Genomic DNA, 19,026 nt, shown 5'->3' with positions numbered 1-19,026 from the left:
AAGGAGGAATAAAAAGAAAAAAAGTTTTTAAAAAGAAGTTGTGAGTTGCTTTATGTCCTTAGTTAACACCAATAAAATATTCAAGAATACAAAAGACAACTGAAGACCATGTTTATGCAAGGAAAAATTTGTTGATGCAACTATAATAACAAAAAAGCAAGCCAGTAAGAGTGCTTTTAACAATATAGCTTATTTTTGCCTCCTGAATTATCATCAGGAAGAGTGGTAAAAGCACTTTTTTGTTAGCAGAATTGCAACCAAAGTAGAAATTTTGCTCTTCCTCCTCCATTTTAAACTCATTAGTACATTAGCAGACTTTACACCACCAAGAAAAAAAAAAGAAAAAAGAATACATCTAGAAAATATACAGCTTAAGCCACAAAGGTTGGACAGCTCATAATTTCCACATTCACTTAATACAGAAAAAGTACATAGAAAAAGAATTGCAAAAGCTTATGCCAAATGCCTTCTTCCTCTCAACTTTCATGAACTTTACCAAAAAAAAAAAAAAAAAAGAAAAGTGGTTTCCAGAAACATTGTTTAAGTCTGCATAGTGATTCTTAATGACATCTAAAATAATTAACATACATTTACTGTTTCTCAGTTAAAACTAACAAGTCTTCTTACCTACCTTGTTAGACTGCTTACGTGGATCTTCACTAAGGTTAAGCAGGAGGTAAAGTATTGACCATTTGTTTTTCAAAACACCCTTTTAAAAAAAATAAAAAGCAAAATATTTAAAAAAACTATTATCAAAAATTACAACCTACTCATTTCTGTTTCTCTAGCCTACTAAAAATCTAAACATATGAATTACAATTTTCCACGCACATAAGACCCAGTCATATTCCTGAGTAAATTGGGAACTGGCAGTACAGCCTCATCAGTAATTTTATGAACTTTCTTCATTATGTTCAAGTCATGAAGTTTCGCCTGATGTGAGAACAGCAACCGCACTCAATTTAAAACTCATAGCTACTAACAAAGAAATTCATATAGTGTTGAACTTTTACCAACATTCCTACCCCACTTCATTTAAAACATCTTGAGCTTAAATGCAACTCTATCCTACATGTGAAGAAGGAAAACTTCTGGTAAAATTGTAAGTGAATAACTGTCTTTTCTCAAATTTCCCTTTCTCTCTCTTTTTCAGGGAGGTTCAAGGATCAGGGAGGGTTCAAGTTTATATTACTGTAAATACCACTTAAGAGAGCTCTCGAATATTTCGCAGCTTAAGATAGAGACATCGTTAACACAAAACTTGACATATATGCAATATATTCTTTATCAAACAAACACAGATACACATAGACTGTTAGAATAATACTTTCAGCAGCTTTAAATCTCAGCAGAAAGCTTACCAGTAGAAGACAGAATAACAATAGAGCCCAAGAAGAACTCTTCTCTTTAAAGAAAAGAGTTAAGGAAAATATTAAAATACTTTCAGATAAGCATAAATATATTTCTGTGATAAAAGCTCACCTCCACAAACACAAAGTAGTACAGAGAGACAATGGCAGGTAAGGGAACCTGAATAATACCCTACCCCAGCTACTCCCAGGCCCATTAGAGCAGGGCTGTCAGCCCAGTAAGAACTCATCTCTACAAGCACAGACCAGTTTGTGTGCATGCCTTTAAGGCCCCACATTGGGATAGTTAGCTACTGGGGGACCAGGGGAGTCCTGGCCAACTGTTAAAGGGACCATAGAGTCCCTTTTGGGGGGGGGGGGCTGTCATCAACTGAGAGACCAGTGTGTGTAGTGTGCGTCTGAGGGTGAGACCACGGGGGAGCTGGTCACCAGAGGGACCGGGGGAGTTCCACCCAACTGCCAGGGGCGCATCAGATGTGCAGGTCAACTGAGATGCATGCATACGTGCATGTGTGTGTGTGTGTGTGTGTGTGTGTGTAGGGGTGGCTTAAGGGTGAGGCACCAGGAAAGAGCAAGGATCTAGGACCAGCTACTGCATGGACTACATGTCCAAGGCCACCTATTAGACAGATGCACAGGGACGCTGTAAGCTATAGTATGTCAGTGTGTGACAGGGCCTGCCAGCAACTGGAGTGGGGCTGCACACTGTAGGGGCTCATATATCCAGGTGCCAGCAACAGGGGAGACACCAAGGACCCAGGGATCAGCTACTGGGTAGACTGATTGTCTAAGCCAAGCTGCTGGAGGGATCTAAATTGTACTTTTGTATGTATTTCTCACTAACAGGCATTCCTCCTGATAAGCCAGAGAGGGGAAGAGGGTGAGGCTGTCAATGCTGTTTGCGTTTGTAGGAAGTGCTTACTATGTCTGTCTCTGTTGATCTGTGGTGTCAGCCGTGTGTGTATATCTATACCTATTGCTCACAGTAGCATGAACTGTTTGTTGGGATATATGCTCAGCCTCACAACTGGAGAGCTAGTTAACTGCTGCAACTGTCACTACTGGCCAGGTCATGCCAGGCCAGGAGGAACCCTGGCCCTAGAGACAGCTGCAGAAGAACTAGCGATGCAGGAGGGGGAGGGAGGACCCCTGGGCCCGAAAGCTCTTCAGAATTGGGAACCTAACAGTTTCTAGATATATTAGTGCACAGTTCTATAATACTAACTCTTGAACCTGAGTTGTCTGAAGACATACACTTTATTATAACAGGGATTAAGTAGTAGAGTATATCAAAGAAACTCATACAAGTTCCTTCACAATTTTTCATCAAGCTACAGTAGGGAATACTAAGGAAGGTTAAGTATAAAGGAAATTCTCGTCATTCTGAGATTCAACAGAGATTCTGTCTCTTGCAAAGCAAAGAGTAAATCCGTGCCATCAGTCTTAAGAAAAGCACTAGCAAGGTCTGAAAGTCTGTTCTCAAGTTTTTTCTTTTTTTTTTTTTCCCCTCTTTCCTTACAAAATATGCATTTTTGTGTCTGTGTGTTACATGGTATAAGATTTCTGCCTGTGGAACATTTCTTTAGGACAGAGCCCACCAACCAAACCTACTGACGCTCTACGTTATTATGTACGAGTAGAAGGTAAAGGTCTATATTCTTATACAGAGCGAAAGCCTAGTCTTTTCTGCACTGAGCTCAACAACAAAACAAAGTAGAGGTTTTCCATATGTTGGGAATGACTCTAATCCAGTAACACCTTAACCACTGTTGGAAAAGGAGTAGCAACATTACCGCAAGCAGTATTGGCCAAGGTAGAAAAAGTCTAAGCGTCTCAAGAAGCATGGCTTGCTCAACTGACAAGTTGTCATTAGAATTAACACTGATCTCCTTTTCTCTTTAGAGTAAGGGATGAAGCCTAAGGTTAAGGGATTCACATAATTTTGTCCCCTTTCTTTTGGTTGCTTCCAAGAAAATTGCAGAAGCAGGCAGCGGAGGGGAGCTCATCAATTCAGTACACACATGTCCCTACTAGGACTTTCCCTATGCTCGTGGGAAAAGGAAACTGTTATCCATCATGAGTAATGCACCTAACAGCACACTGAGTAATAATTGATAGAGTGAATTTTAAAGGCAGTATTCAGATGCTACCACTTAAAGAACCCGAGATGCAGAGAGATGAAAGATGGCTGAAAAACAGACACACACACACACACACACAAAAGAAAGAAAAAACCCAGAACACTAAACACCAAAACAAGCAGCAACATGTGAGGATAGAGCAATATAAGTTTATAATTGATAATCATAACAATAACCATACTAATATGAATGCATTTGACATACACTGTGTTTTAAAGTTCAAAGCCATTATGCTCTGCATCCACATTGCTTGGTAAATGCTACAGTACGGCCACATATTACATAAGCTATAGCAACATGTTAAAGTTTGCATTTGAAACTGATGGCTGAGAACATTGGAACAGACTGCTGCAAGCCAGTGACATTTGCTTCACTGTGTAAGTGAACATAAATAGTACATGAACACAGGATAAGGAGAGAGTCGCACAGTAACCTTAGCTACAGGCTCTAACGAGTAATGAGTAAGTTAACAAACTAATGAGTAAGTTAAGTCAAAATGGAGGAGGGCGTAGGGGGAAACTAAGTTCTGACAGGTCATGCCATCGATAGTATCGCTTTTTGTGATCTTAATGTTGTTATTATATAACACTCAACCGTAATCCATCAGTAAATTCAAGAATAAAAGCGGACGAACAAAAAAATTTGTAATGAATACAAAGAGTAAAATAAGGCAAAATTCTTCTATCATATAGAAATCATCTGTTAAGTTACTTTCGTTAACCGTAGTTGCCAAAAAACCACATACGTGTAAACAACAACTGGGAATCTTATGTTATTACTGCCCATACTCTTAACATGGGAAGCATTCAACTTTATGGAGAATCCAGAAAGCATTAGCAGAAGTCATTTTTCATCCATCTCACCTAGACAGACTTCCATTCCTTTCATCTTCCTTCCGATCCATCATCCTGAATCATAGGTTTTCTCTACTCTAACATCTTTTGTCAGAATACCAACATGCAGTGCTCTTTGACTATCACAAGTCTTCGCAGAACCACCGAAGTCAGTAGAACCACAGAACGGCTGCGGATGGACAGAACCTACGAAGACCATCTAGTCCAATCCCCTGCTCAAGCAAGCTCACCTACAGCAGACTGCCCAGGACCACGTCCAGTCAGGTTTTGAATGTCTCCAAGGATGGAAACTCCACAACCTCTCCGGGAAACCTGTGCCAGTGCAGTAACACTCTCCCAGTAAAGCAGCCTTCTCCCATGCCCCCCACCCTTAAATAGCATTTTCTGTGCCTTATTTTGTATACTCACTGAGAAGAGTCTGGCTCTGTCTTCTTTACACCCCCCCCCCCCCCCCCCAGATATTGATACATGTTGGTAAGATCCCCCTACGCCGTCTCTTCTCCACACTGAAGAGTTCCAGCTCTCTCAGCCTCTCCTCATATGTCGGATGCTCCAACCCTTAATCATCTTCAAAGCCCTTTGCTGGATTTGCTCCAGTACATCCATATGTCTCTTGCACTGGGGAGCCCAGAACTGGGCACAGCACTCCAGACATGACCTCACCAGGGCTCAGCAGAAGGGAAGAATCACCTCCCTCCATCTGTTGGAAATGCTCTTCCTAACACAGCCCGGGATACTGTTGGCCTTCCTTGCCTCACAGGCACACTGCTGGCTTATCTACAACCTGCTGGACCTGCAGGGCACTTTCAGCAAAGCAGCTTTCCAGATGGTCAGCCCTCAGACTGCACTGAGGCAAGGGGTTGTTCCTCTCCAGGTGCTAGACATTGAAGTTCTCCTGGTTGAACTTCATGAGACTACTGTTGCATTTCTCCAGTCAAGGTGTCACTTCTAAACTTGTTTAACTTGCAATAAGCTTATATTTGCACATCAGCTCTGTCCAAAATAAAACCATCCCATCAAAAGGGCCTGTATGCATGCTTTGAGTTGCTTCACTGGTGGAAAATGTATTACTCTACCTGTGAACTGAGTTTCCTGTAGAGTTCTGAAAACAAAGCAGCATCTGCTTCCCTTCTTTGCCGCACAACTGTATAAAGGGAATATAGATTAAAGAGTTGAAACAAATAAGAGCATAATACTTGCAACTGAATTGACATTCCTGTGGTAGTTTGGGAAATTTACCCAAGAATGCATAAGGATAAATAAGTGTTTCACTCTACTTACTCATACAGTTTTGCCTGCTTTCACATTACCTGTATCCCTGCCTACACAAGGTGGATAACAGTAGGGAGGAAAAATAGAGCTACGCGTTCCAGGAGATGGATATTTATTCCCAAAAAGTGAAACAGCAACACAGAAGAATCATAACTCACATCTAACCTTATTTTTCATGATACAGAGCAGCCATTACATTGTATCTTGCTCCCATGACTTTTGCCTCTACTCTCAGCTATAAGAATTTCAGAGACACCTGCTGCGGTCATCAACAAGAGCTTTTAATACAAAGTCTACTCAAGGAAAAATTTGTCCCCCCAAAGTTCTTACAGCAGAAGTCCTAATATAAATATTTTTTTTCCTCTTTGGGTAATAAAAAAAAATATTAAGAGCCCTTTTAAAGTCTAGCCCGTCTTTGCGTGAGTTTAAGAAATTAAAAAGTGAAAGCAGATATAGGTTACAGCATGCTATAAAGCGTATTACAAGTATGATTGTTCCCTTATTACACAATGGAAACAAGAAAAAGTAGTAGTGTCGCTTGCTCACTCTCAAGCAGAATTCCAAGGTCACAGAACTCCTATGCACTAAGAAAAACATATTGTCTTTATCACTGCCAGTACATAATATAAGTCTTTACTCTGAGCAGAAATGTCTCCAAGCTTTAAGGTGCCTTCAGAAAAATCACATTGTATTAGAAAAGGAACCATATTAAAAAAAGAAAAAAAAAAACACTCCACACAGAGAAACATCAAAAGAAACCTTAACGAAACAACTGCTATTACATGTTAGAAATGCTATTTAATATTAAAAGCCACTGCCAACTACATTTTGCCAAATAAGTGGCCTCCTGAACAGAAACTCCAAAAATAGGTGTAAAGTCAGGAGAATATATCCAGTTACTTGTTCCATGACCACTGACATCAACCTACAAGCTGAAGTAGAGGAGAAGAAGCTGATGATCTACGGCTTATCTTTCAAAACTGCTGGTAATTGGCCCATACTTAATGGGCACATATGCTGTGCCTAGTATTGCCCAAAATGTACACTATAGAATACAGTGTTTTGAAGCTATAGGTACAGAAATTCTCATGGGCTTATTTGGAGCAGGTAATGAAAACTCTGTTAACAAAGAATATACAAGTTCTTTAAAAAGATCACAACCACCGATTTCAGTTACCCTAACCCAATTTCACTGACTGAATATTCAAAGCTTAAGCAAAAATAGGAAGCTTTGATTTAATTAACATACTTCAAGTAATTGTTTCTAGACATTCTACCGTAAAGCAGAGAATCTGCTGAAAGTAGTATTTGGCTTTTCAAGTATGTATCGCCTCCCTATTGGATTCACACAGCAGAACACTGCTGACTCAGAGCAGCATAGAGCACAAGGGAATATAAATACAGTATAACTTATACGGACATAGTCTAAAGTTTTGGTTTTCAGGTGGTTGCAGATAAACTTGTAGAGAAAACGCAGGCAAGAAATATCAGTAAGTCACATGACTAAACGATTCCTTCCATTACCAGGATGCTCATTCAACAAATTTCACACAGGTACTCATAAAATCTAGTTGTGCAACAGTGTAATATCTTTAAAGTGCACCTCACATTATCAGTCTTCTAACAAGAAATGTGAATTCATAAGGTCTGAACAGTATTAAAATGAGACAGTTCCATCCCTATATCTAGGAAAGAAAGATACACATACGTTCTTTCTTGATTTTCTCTGCTACAAGAAATTCATCCCGTTCAACAGTGGGAGCAAAGTTGCTTCCAATAACTCTCACTGCATACTGAAACTGTTGGGCTGCATCAGCTGAAAGAAAGAAGAAAAAAAAAAAACTTTCAATTAAGCAGACTGTTGAAAGTTCTATTAAAAGCAAATCTGGCATAAACGTACCTGGCTTAGATCAGCTATTATATACTGTACTTCTTATACATGCTTCTAACCTAAGGACAGTCAAATCCAGTTTACCACAGACAGATTAATGATGCATACTTTAAAACACACTCACCTGTACAGACTCCGCAAAATAATTGCGCTTACATTTGTGAACAAGCCGATCCACAAAAACAAGCCTAGAAGTTGTAGCAACTACATACTGCTGTAATGGCACTAGCACCTCTGTGCAAACGGAAGAGACCTTCAGGCCTATGCAATTATTAGAGTATTACACACCTCAGTTGGCTCTGCAGTTATCCAGCAACCAAAATCCTGTAGGACTTCACACAAATTCATGAGATTCAGCTCACACATAGGAACAATATAGCCGTGTTCACCAAGCATACTCTAACAGTAGGCACCCAAAAGGGGTTATCCTACTTGGGGATCTGAACTCTGGTATCTGCTATACATGGTTTGCAAGTTAGGGTCAAAGCTAGTTCAGAAACATCTGCATCATCTCCCAGAGTATAACTTAGACATACCCACAGCCAGTGACTTCCTTCAACTGCATCATCATTTATGCATTGATTCTGTCTTTAATACTGTTGCTAAACAGTATCACTTTGGGGCAAATATCTCTGCTTCGTGGAAAGATTAGCACTGACTTAAGCTGATAAGGCTGAGATAGAGGCAGCTCAGCATTAGCACCCCTAGAACACAGTCATGTTCTCATTTCTTGATCTGAAAGTTGACCAAACAATAACATTACTGTCATGCCTGCTGTCACTACATGTGCAGAGTATTGGATAAATTCCTATTCCTCATATATGAATAACTTGTAATACGATGGGAATACTACTAAAGAAAAAGTAAGTGCAAGTGTGTAGGGTCAATTATTTGATTCTTAACACTTTCTGATTTTTAGGTCTGTTTTGAGCATAATTTTGCATGCAAATGCATCAGAAGTCCTCATCTGTTTTATTTAATCAGTCAAGCAGTCAACTTGCAGTTGAAAATTGTAGAGTCATGCAGCAGGGATGCATGATGCAGGGATGCTGCCTTGGACAAAGATACAAAACAAGCGTGGAAGAGGAATAGGGTGAAGGTCCATTAGAAGCAGAGATACTTAAGAGTTTTATCACTTCTTAAATTGATTAATATCAACATTTACAATGGAAAAAATCAACTGAGAACTCAATTGTTGACAAAATCCATTGAAATCTCCAAATATTTATGGAAAGTAGAAATTTGAAATCAGAATGCGCTACTTTTTTTTGAATGCCCATTTCTGTCCATCTTACAGTATAAACTCCACACATTGGTCCCAATCTAATAGAGTACAAATGTAAACCAGCAAAGACATTAACCAGTTCACAAAAAGCAACAGTTCACATATGGTAAAAAAAAAAAAAATCTGCTCAGATAGAACCGTTAATATCCATCAGTATTTTACTGTATCAGACTATTAAAGGAGCATGGCTATCATTCTACTTTGGGGGCGGGGGGGGGGGGGGCAGGGAACACCCAGTCTCAAACCACTGTAAGGTCACAATGTGCGTGATCTAAATGCCTCCCAGAAAGAACAGTTCTGCTGTCAGGCAACCTTTCATCTGCAACAAGCACTTTAAAATCCAAACAAAAATAACTCACTCCCTGAATTCATTGATAGAATGGCTTGAGCTAAACGCATGAACGGGGTGGGGAGGGGAATGAGGAAGTGTTTCTGCATAATTCTTATGTATAATGCATGTAATTATGGAACAACTCCAGGCTTCCAAAAGCTGCATACAGAATTGGGGGGTGGGGGGAAGAAAACAATAGGTCCCTGAAAACAGAACACTGAACAGAACTCTAGGTGCACCACTGCGCGCCTAGCAGCAACTGGCCAAGAGCTAGGTTTCTCTAATCACTATTGCATATTTTTGGCATGTTTTCTTACAGTTACTTGACTTGGGCTACAATTTAAAAACGAGATTGCTAAGAGAGTTCCAAGTTGTACTCAGGTGAACTAAAGTCAGGAAAAGGATCAAGGGTTGATTCAAGACCACTGCATCAGTTATGACATGTATCTAGATAAAATTAAAAAGAAAACAAACAACTATTAGAGAAGAGAATATGGATCATTATCAAACAAACTAGTTAACATGTTACAGAAAATATAAAAAAAACCTAGGAAACCAGTCAAAAATATAAATGGATTTCTTTTTTAAAAAACAAAGAAAAAACACAATACACACAGAGGGGAAAAAAAATTACCCCTGCAGTTTTTCCTCACTTTTGAGATGCGTTAGCCTGGTTTTCTAAGGAAAAGTGAGGCTTCTGAAATCAACCTATCCACCTACCTGCACCATCTTCTCTATTCCTTCCGTTAACTTTTGAACTACCGAAAGATTTTAACAAATTTGACAGCAGTCTCAGATGAACTTATACAGGTTTCATGGAAGTAGGCAACTGGTAGAACAAACATCCAAATAACCTTCCCTGAGAGAAAGACTACAGCCTAATGTCAGCAGCTATATGTTTGGTTTGGTGTGTCAGCCTGCAAGCACAGAATCAGCAGCACCATGTGCTGCCTCCTGCCAAGACTGTAGCTAGTGGGCATAAAGGAACACAGACCCAGAAGGTAAAGGAAGAGCAATTTTTAGAGAGGGCTACCAGGAACAAAAGAACCAGCTGACAGGACTGCGGCTGGAGGCTGCAGGATGCAAGGGCAGGTTTAACTGATTGAAGACTTGGGACACAAATCCCTAGAAAAATAACCCCTACTCATACCTTTACTTAATTAATTTATTGCCTACATATTTATGACCTTGTGGTACACTGCTATATACTTATCTTTTTAAAAGGTTTTTATCAATTACATATTTTATTATCTAATATTCTACTGTGTCTAAACAATTGAGCATTATTTAAGCTGCTTGTGCCGACTTTTCAGTATATGCTATGGTTTATGCTGAGATTATCAGTAAACCTAATATTTAATTTGGAAAAAATATAATTCAATTATAAACAATGCTCTGGTTTTCACTGCACAACAGTGCACGTTTCTTACATGTAAGCAGCTCTCTAATGTATTAAATTTATTTGCTTTTGTCTATTTTAAATTCTTTGGTTTCTGAACCAAAATGTTTCAAATCAGTGTTTCAAAAAGATTTGGAGGTGCTATATCTCTCTCTGTTGTTCCCTTTGGTATTGGGGTGTTCAAGTCAGAAGAACCATGATTCATGCAATGAAAAATCAGGCAGGTTTACTGTCTTCAGTCACCTGATGAAGTAATTAAATCCAGCATAGATATGCACAAAGTCTCTGGAAAAGAGCTTCTAGAGACTCCCTAGAATTTAATTTCTCTAAAAGAACTGACTGAGGAAAACTCATATATAAAGCTACATATTCCTACAAGTTTCCCTTAAGTTGATGACGTTGCAACTGCAACTTGCTGCCAAAATAATGGGGGGGGGGGGAGGGGAATAAATCATGGACTTTGCTATTTGTGTGTTTTTCAAGCTGCTTCACATTAGACTTACAAAAGACTACCTAAGCTTTAGCTTTGTAGTACAATGGGATCTTCATGGCAAAACTAATGGACAAAGAAATGCAGATATGGAAGTTTCTGGATAGAAATTTTGATGATTTAAACATAAATCTTCAATCTAATAATAAAAAGAACTGATACTTTATTAATAATAAGTAGTACTGTATATGGATACATCCTATTTCATCAATAAGCAATTACAAGCATGGATCTAGTATACAACATCAAGGTCATATACCTGACACTGTAGCTGTTTGCAGGAGGAGGGGGAGAATGATACAGGAACAGGGCTTAATTTTCAGAGGTCTGATCAGACCATTTAATGCAGAGAAAGACAGCTGGTTCATCTCAAACCATAAAACTGGAAGTCTCCCATAAGTATGCATACATAAGCAACTAACAATACTAGCAGACAGTGATTCAGTTGAAAAAAGAAACAGCAGTTGCAAACAGCTAAAAAAGAAAAAAAAAAAAAAAGAGTTCTTTGAATTATTGATAGCTTGCTCTGCTCAAAAGATTTATAGTTCACCCAACTATCTGCACTCCTTCAAAGAAGGAAGAAGGAAAACTGAACTGCTTCCAAAGGCAGATAACAGCATTTTAAAGTCATGCAGAAGAAGGTATAAGCATAGCACATGCAAAGAACAGAAACAAGGCATAGGAAGAATTTGGTTGCAATAAAGCAAGGAAAAACAGAAATGTTAAAGGAAAAGTTCAAGAAAGTAGAATCACTTGGCCAACATGCTTCCAAGAAGCTGTGCTTCTGAGAAAATGCTGAAATTCGCCAAATCTCTTGCTAAAAAAGAAATTTCTGACATTATCTATAATTTTAGGAAGTGAACTGACATTACTTTACATTCCTGTACATTTATTTCAATACCATTACCTATAGGTCTCTTGAAGTTTAAAGAAAAAAAAAACACTTTGAAGCAAATTTTAAACTTTAAAGAAAAAAAGTCCTGGAAACAGAAATAGCAATTGAAAGGGTGTTTCAAAATATTAACATATCATGGTGGTGAGAAACCTGCTTTCCTAAAAATAGACATCGGTTATTTTAACTTAAGCTATGCTTGCAGACTATAGGACAATTCTTAAAAAAAAAAGTTTACCTGAACAGTAATTGCTTTTTTACTTTAAACTATTTTCCACAGATTAGCAAGCTCTCTCTACTATTTCTTGGTAGTTTAAAACCCCAGACAACACAATTTTATTCAAATATAGTACAAGAATGCATTCTTGTAAAACAGCTACCTTCTAAACAGTATGCAATATTCTATGCACAGTACTTAATAGCTATCAAGTATGGCTTGAACACCATTACTGTGTTATGTTTAACACAGGTTGGGAAGAAAAGAATCATTAAGAATGTCCTTGTTACACACTTAACTGTGCTACTGTTGCAAAACTGAGCATAGAAGCAGAGCTGTAGAGCTTAAGAATTTTCTCACACATACGGTGAGTGCGTACCGATTTTGTCAGTACAGCAATGCTGATATATCTGCTCTACATATTTTACCCACATAAAAATTTTGTATCAGTAGGAATTATCACCATGAAATAAAACAATACATTAATATGATGACATCACTTGCTGATAAAGTAGAATCACAGAATGGTTGAGGTTAGAAGGGACCTGTGGAGGTCATCCAGGCCAAACCTCCTGCTCAGGCAGGGTCCCCTAGAGCACATTGCCCAGGATTGTGTCCAAACGGCTTTTAAATATCTCCAGAGAGGGAGACCCCACAACCTCTCTGGGCAACCTGTTATAGTGCTCAGTCACCCTCACAATAAAGAGGTCTACTAGCACAGAATGCTGTTAGTATTATTATTCTGCTAAGAAACAATTTACATACATAGGAAGAACTGCTTGTTTCTGTACAAACTATTGTTTAAGCAGTGTAATGTGCTGTGCAGGTGCTGGAGCACCTCTCCTCTGAAGAAAGACTGCAAGAGCTGGGCCTGTTCAGCCTGGAGAAGAGAAGTTTGAGAGGCGATCTCATCAACGTGTACAAGTATCTGCAGGGGGAGTGTCAAGAGGATGAGGCCAGCCTCTGCTCCGTGGTGCCCAGCAACAGGACAAGAGGCAACGGGCAGAAACTGAACCACAGGAAGTTCCACCTAAACCTGAGAAAAAACTTCTTCCCTGTGAGGGTGACAGAGCACTGGCACAGGTTGCCCAGAGAGGTAGTGGAGTCTCCTTCGCTGGAGATATTCCAAACCCGTCTGGATGTGATCCTGGGCAATATGCTCTAGAGGTCCCTGCTTGAGCAGGGAGGTTGGACTAGATGATCTCCAGAGGTCCCTTCCAACCTAAACCATTCTGTGATTCTGTAATTTTAGGGCAGCTCAATTCTGAAGTATCCCTGATGAAAATTTAATTCCGCATCAGTCTAACCTATACACTACCTTAAACTTCTCAACAACTACCTTAAACTTTTCAACTGTAAATACATTTCTTTCAGAATGATAATAGTAAAAACAAATTATAAAGTATAAATATAAGAAACTCTCTTTATGCAAGTTTTATTATTTTGTTTATTCTTCATTAATAGTCTTCTCCAGTTTTCAGACTCCTCTCCTACCAAGAAAAAAAACACCACACAAACTTCCATGCCTTTCCTTACCTAACAGCCAGGTGCCTCCTGCCTCCAAAACCGGAGGCACAGCACAGGAAACATAGCTTTTTAAAATTGTCTTAATATTGATCGTTCTTATTGCATTGTCAGTAAGCGGATTTGAGTAATGCCCCACAGAACTATCAGCAAATTGAATACATAATCTTCTTTAATTTTTGCCTTGCTGGGAATTTTTGCCTAACTTGTCACCTTATATTGCTTCCCTATCACAAATTCATTCAAAAGGTGAAATAAAAGTACTTCTTACAACTGTCAGACTCTACGCTTTCCACTCCCATGAAAATTAAAATTAACAATTATTTCAATTGCTTAGAGCTTTTAAAAAAAATCACTGAAAATAAATTAAGGGCATAGTTTAGACTTCAGGAATCAAACCGTTCCATGAAGACAAAAACACTGCTTTCCAAAGTGCACACACACACACACCCCTCCCAAAAAAACTGAAGGAGTTCAGCATACAAAAACATTTTTTTGATTCAAAAAACAAACAGATGTACTTCGAATATTAACAGCAATATCACTTGATGTACTAAGAGTTCTTAAGACTAAAAAGCTAGTATGACAGTCTATAAAGTCTCCAATCAACTAAGATTTTCAAGAGGTTTCTGAAAGGCAGCTAAGAACAAGCAGCTTTTTGTCAGGTGGCTTAAATTCACTGTCCAAAGAGAGGCATACAATCGTGCCTAACTGCTGGAGTCCACAAATTTTTAGAAAAAGTCATGAAAAATACTGCAGACAAGCTCTCTGAAAATTTGGGTATTAGGGTAAGAGCGACGTGGATAACATGGATAAACACAAAAAGATCGATAATGCAAGACTAGTACTACAACTCTTAGACACTGCAAATATATTATGAAGAAAAGTAAGGTCAGCAATAGCTCTAAATGCAGCGATTCCAAACCAACTTAGACTGATGATTGCAGACATAGCACCAAGTGAAGCCAGCTTTACTTGAGAACTGGCCAAAGGATAGGAACAGAGGTCTTCTAATAAAATAAAATTAAAAAAAATTTTTTTGAACAGAGTTCTTCCCACATAACTCAGCAGATCTTGTAATGAAGTTCTTAGAGGCAGAGCTCTTCACCAAAAACAGTAACTAAGCCTATACAGTTGACTGATGCTGCAAACTAATTCATCAGTGTAATTAGCTGATGGTCAGAAAAAGGGGAAAAAAGAGGAAAAGGATCGTTCCATCACTGAAAGCCTCTGCAGTCTCTCTCCATCATGACAGAAACTGACTTCAGCATAAACTTTAAGTAGGGAAGATATAGACCTTTTAAGGGCACCACAGGAACTATGACAAGTAGAAGCCAAAGAATCCCCAGCAGAAACAGGTTCAATCAAATTTAATGAGCGCTTCAGCTACGCAGCTGTAGAATGTAGACATGGGTGCAGAGTAAAAGCACTCATATCCCACATTAGCTGTAGTGCATCATTAAGACATAGACATTACATAAACTGAATCTTGAGCTCCTACTGAAGCCACAGCCTCTTTAGGAACATAGAGAAAGAGTGCTGAGAAGGAACATTGCCAAGCAAATCAAACCTTTTAAAGTACAGACAAACTCAGGTAAAGTATGGACAGAAAGGACCACAAAATCATCTAATCTGATCTCCTTTCCACCATCAACCCATTACATTTCAACTTGTATTTTACTAGAGCGCTTCTTCCAAGAAGGTATAAAAAGCTAGAATTTTAATAAGTTCACAGCAGAATAGCTACACAAATGGTTAAAGTTTTCTGTTTGTATCTAGTTTTACCTTCTTGCTACTAATTTTCATTAGGCATTTCTCTAATACATTTAAAGATCTCTTAAGTAGCTAGGCATTTTTTCTTATTTTTAACTCTGCAGAGATGATTAAACACTATAGATCACTCATCAAAGCCAAAACTGATACTCGTAAAGTCTGCTTCACGAAATAGAACATGTCTATACAAAGCAACTTCATCTAAACATGGTGGGGGGAGGTAGGGGGACAGTTCCCCAAGTAGACTACTAACTGCACACAAATACCATACTTCAAGCTTTTCCTGTGCTGAAAGAAAATAAGAGTTAAAAGCCTGAACAACAGGGAGGTGCTCTCCAATAGCTGCGTTGATAAGTAAAGTACATAATAGAGTTTACTGTGTCAAGAAAAGCCTTATGTTAGAAGGACGAGTCTTCAGTGTCAGGATCCCTCCTAACATGAGGATAAAGAACAGGGTAAGGATAGGTTTCCATCTCTCATATGCATAAAGATATGGGTAATAGTAAACAGGGCAGACAACCCACCTTAATTTGAGGTCATCTTTGAAGTAACAATTTGAAAGTAACCCGCAAGTGATCAGAGGCAGTAGACTACAGGTGGCATGCAGCAACTTAGTACGATTATGGGTAACTTCCTACAAGCTTCCTCTTTCATCAGTCACACACACATGGGGTGGGGGGGGAAGGAGGGAACACTTTTAGTTACATGAGTGGAAGCCTAGCATATAGGAATAAGTTCAACGCTTATTAAAAAAAATTTCATGTCCTGCTTTTTTTGCAGGCTAGTGCATGCAAGCATATATGAGCTTGCAAATAAACTTATTACAACATTCAGAACGGAGAAAAACATATAGAAATTACAGCTCCAAAAGGAAGGCTAGATTCAAAGTCAGCAGAAATAGCCAGCCTCTCCTTAACACTCATGCCACAATTGATAAATGCAGGATACTTTTCTATTTCTATTCTTCTTCTCTGTTTAAGTTTTACAAATGTCACATACCTAACTAAAATGCTCTTTACCAACACAAACTTAGATCAATTCATACTGTAGTTCCCTACGTGTCTAAAAAAAGAGTCATCAAGAAAACAGGATTCAGCAACTCAACATTGACAACATAAGAACCTAACAGATGTCTCCACTGCTCTAATAATGCAGGTCAATTTCTCCCCCCTCCTTTTTTTTTTTTTTTTTTTTTTTAAAGGTGGGGGAATTAGCACAATAATTTGAATTTTCTTGTGAAAGTTTGAAGTGCTCTTGAATATAAAAATACTGTAATTGCATTAGAAAAATATTTCCAAGTTATTTCAAAGATGAGAAACAGCTTTAAAAGTAAGGTTCCAATAGCATCTTATAATTGTATGCTGATGTGAAATACCCTTTAATATATAATTAAGCGAGCTGCTAAAATAAACATATGGCTCCATAAAAACTGCAGGAGGTATTACACAGTTTAGAAGCTAGCATTACAAGCTGAAATATCATTTTTATTTTACTCAGGAGCAATTTGTAAAAGTGATTTTTGGAATCTGCTCTCTTATCAGAGGATATAAATAGTTCCTCACTGAAATTAAGGAAAGTACTCAAATCCTGTTGAAGGGGGTTGGTTGCAAAGTACGGAATAGCCCACATAAGACCGAAAAAAAGACATACTAACAGAAAGGGAACAGGATTTTAAGGCAAAAACAAACAAAAGAAAACAGTAACCAACATCTTAAAGGATGTTTCTGTGAAAGGGTCCCTATTCAACACTCCAGCGAAGGCAAGGAGATTCCAAACTCCTCCAAGCTTCTCAGCTCTCCAATAGATAGAGTGAAAAAATATGAAATAATAAGACAACAAATATATATACCTCTGCACCTTGTTGCTCATTTTCCAGACTTCAAAGACAACAGTAATTCATTCATAGGCCACATTTCAGTCAGACTGAACTAAGTTCTTTACAATAGGTCAGTACTCAAAATTATTACTGTTACTGTCATGCAGATTTCTAAAGGTAACCCCCAGTGACTTTTGGGAAAACAGTGGCAAGAGAAAAACACAAAAAAGACTTGGCAGCTAATACGAAATGTGGCTTTCTTCCATGTTCGTACGAGAAAATGGACAGAACACAAGGCAGGTCATAAATTTCTCTGGTGAGCAATGCTTATAAACAGCATTGCTATTTTTTCCGATAGCACTTAGAAAGGAGTCATAGCAGATGCACCTCCTCCTTTCCACCCTCCAACCGCCTGCTAAAAACAGAAGCTTTGCCTTGCTTGCAACAGACAGAAATTATGCAAACACCCCGAGATTCAACCTCTCGCTAGAACATCACAGCAAAAATACAGATGATCTAGGAGGTTTCATTCAGCTGCCACAGCAGTTACCAGACTCGAGGAGGCATCCGAGGAAGATGGAGGTTTATGAAGACATACATAAGCCACCCCTTGCTCCAGCCACCCAAGCAGCAGTGCCCCACTCCACAGCAGAGGGGAGCGCTGCCGGGGGAGGACACGGAGGTGTGACAAGCCCACCTCCCTGCCGCAGAGCGCCCAAGCAGCCCACAGCTCAGGCTTGGCGCGACCGCCCCCCATCCCCAGCCGGCGGCAGGGCCTCCCGGAGCCGCTCTCTCGGGCCGCCAGCGCGGAGCCGCCCGCCCGCCGGCGGGCGGGGGTCAGGCTGGGGATACGTACACGCTGCCCGCCGCGGGGGAAGGCCCTCGCCAGCCCGCTCGGCCAGGGCCGCCGCCTCCCTACCGCCAGGGCAGCGCGACCCTCCCCCGCCGCCTCGCCCGGCCGTTGCCGCCTCGCCCCGCTCCGCGCGCGCGGGGATGGGGGGCGGGGGGGGGAGGAAGGCTGCTCCGCGACCCAACGGCCGCCAAGGGGGGCGCGGCGGGGGGAGGGGGGGCCGTTACCTTCGCTCTTGCCCAGGATGCGGCAGCAGAGGTTCTGCAGCAAGACGTTGGGCGACTTCTGGTCCGGACTCGCCATCCTCGCCCGGGGGAGGGAGGCGGCGGGGAGGGAAGAGGAGAAGGAGGCAGGGGCGGGAGCGAGGAGAGACGCGGCGGGATAACAGGGGAGGGACAGGAGAAGAGGCTCCTCTCCTCTAACCGGCGCGCGACCCCGACGACACCTCCGATCACCCGGCCGTTACCTAAGGCGCCATTTTAACAGAACCCGCCGAAAGCCGCAGCGGCGGCAGCCGAGCGCCCACAATGCCCCTGCGCGCCGGGCGGCACCGGAGCGCGCCTCGCCGAACACGCTCCCCCGCGCCGCCCGCAGCCGCAGCGCCGAGGTTCCGGGCGCGCGCTCGGCCCCCGGCCCCCCTTGGGTCCGCCTGCCCCGGCGGTGCCGCCCTGGCCGTGGCCGTGGCCGTGGCCAAGCCACCCCCGGAGGCGTGCAGCGCAAGCCAACCCCGGCCGAAGGTGCCCCAAACACTGAAAATTCCCACCCTGCGACCACTTTCCACTTGTTGAAACTGTCCTTTCATCCCCCTCCCCAAACCGAAAGAGATCAAATCCTCTCGTTTCTGCCCCCAGAAGAGCAAGTCGCTCACGGCCTTGCTATCACGCTATAATTTACAGTGAAGTATAATTGACATTAACTTAC

General features: G+C 40.6%; 1 protein-coding gene across 3 annotated transcripts in view; it reads right to left on the bottom strand.

Moving 5' to 3' along the window:
- Positions 1–18,719, bottom strand: part of LOC104138070 (gamma-tubulin complex component 3) — a 68,319-nt gene extending 49,600 nt beyond the window's left edge. Inside the window, exons 1-4 of one of the 3 annotated variants that reach the window (XM_068926885.1) lie at positions 18,333–18,719; positions 7,346–7,453; positions 5,442–5,509; positions 632–709 (exon numbers count right to left, since the gene is read on the bottom strand). In XM_068926885.1, coding sequence (XP_068782986.1) covers positions 632–709; positions 5,442–5,509; positions 7,346–7,453; positions 18,333–18,408 — 330 coding nt within the window. In that variant the 5' untranslated portion in view covers positions 18,409–18,719. The remainder of the gene's footprint in view (positions 1–631; positions 710–5,441; positions 5,510–7,345; positions 7,454–18,332) is intronic. The other 2 variants (XM_068926895.1, XM_068926905.1) reach the window with 2 other exon arrangements.
- Between the last annotated feature and the right edge of the window lie 307 nt (positions 18,720–19,026).

Source organism: Struthio camelus, chromosome 1 (assembly GCF_040807025.1).
Source record: "Struthio camelus isolate bStrCam1 chromosome 1, bStrCam1.hap1, whole genome shotgun sequence".
NCBI classification, from domain to species: domain Eukaryota; kingdom Metazoa; phylum Chordata; class Aves; order Struthioniformes; family Struthionidae; genus Struthio; species Struthio camelus.
Note: the sequence above shows the minus strand (reverse complement) of the source record. Positions and strands in the feature narration are given on the sequence as shown.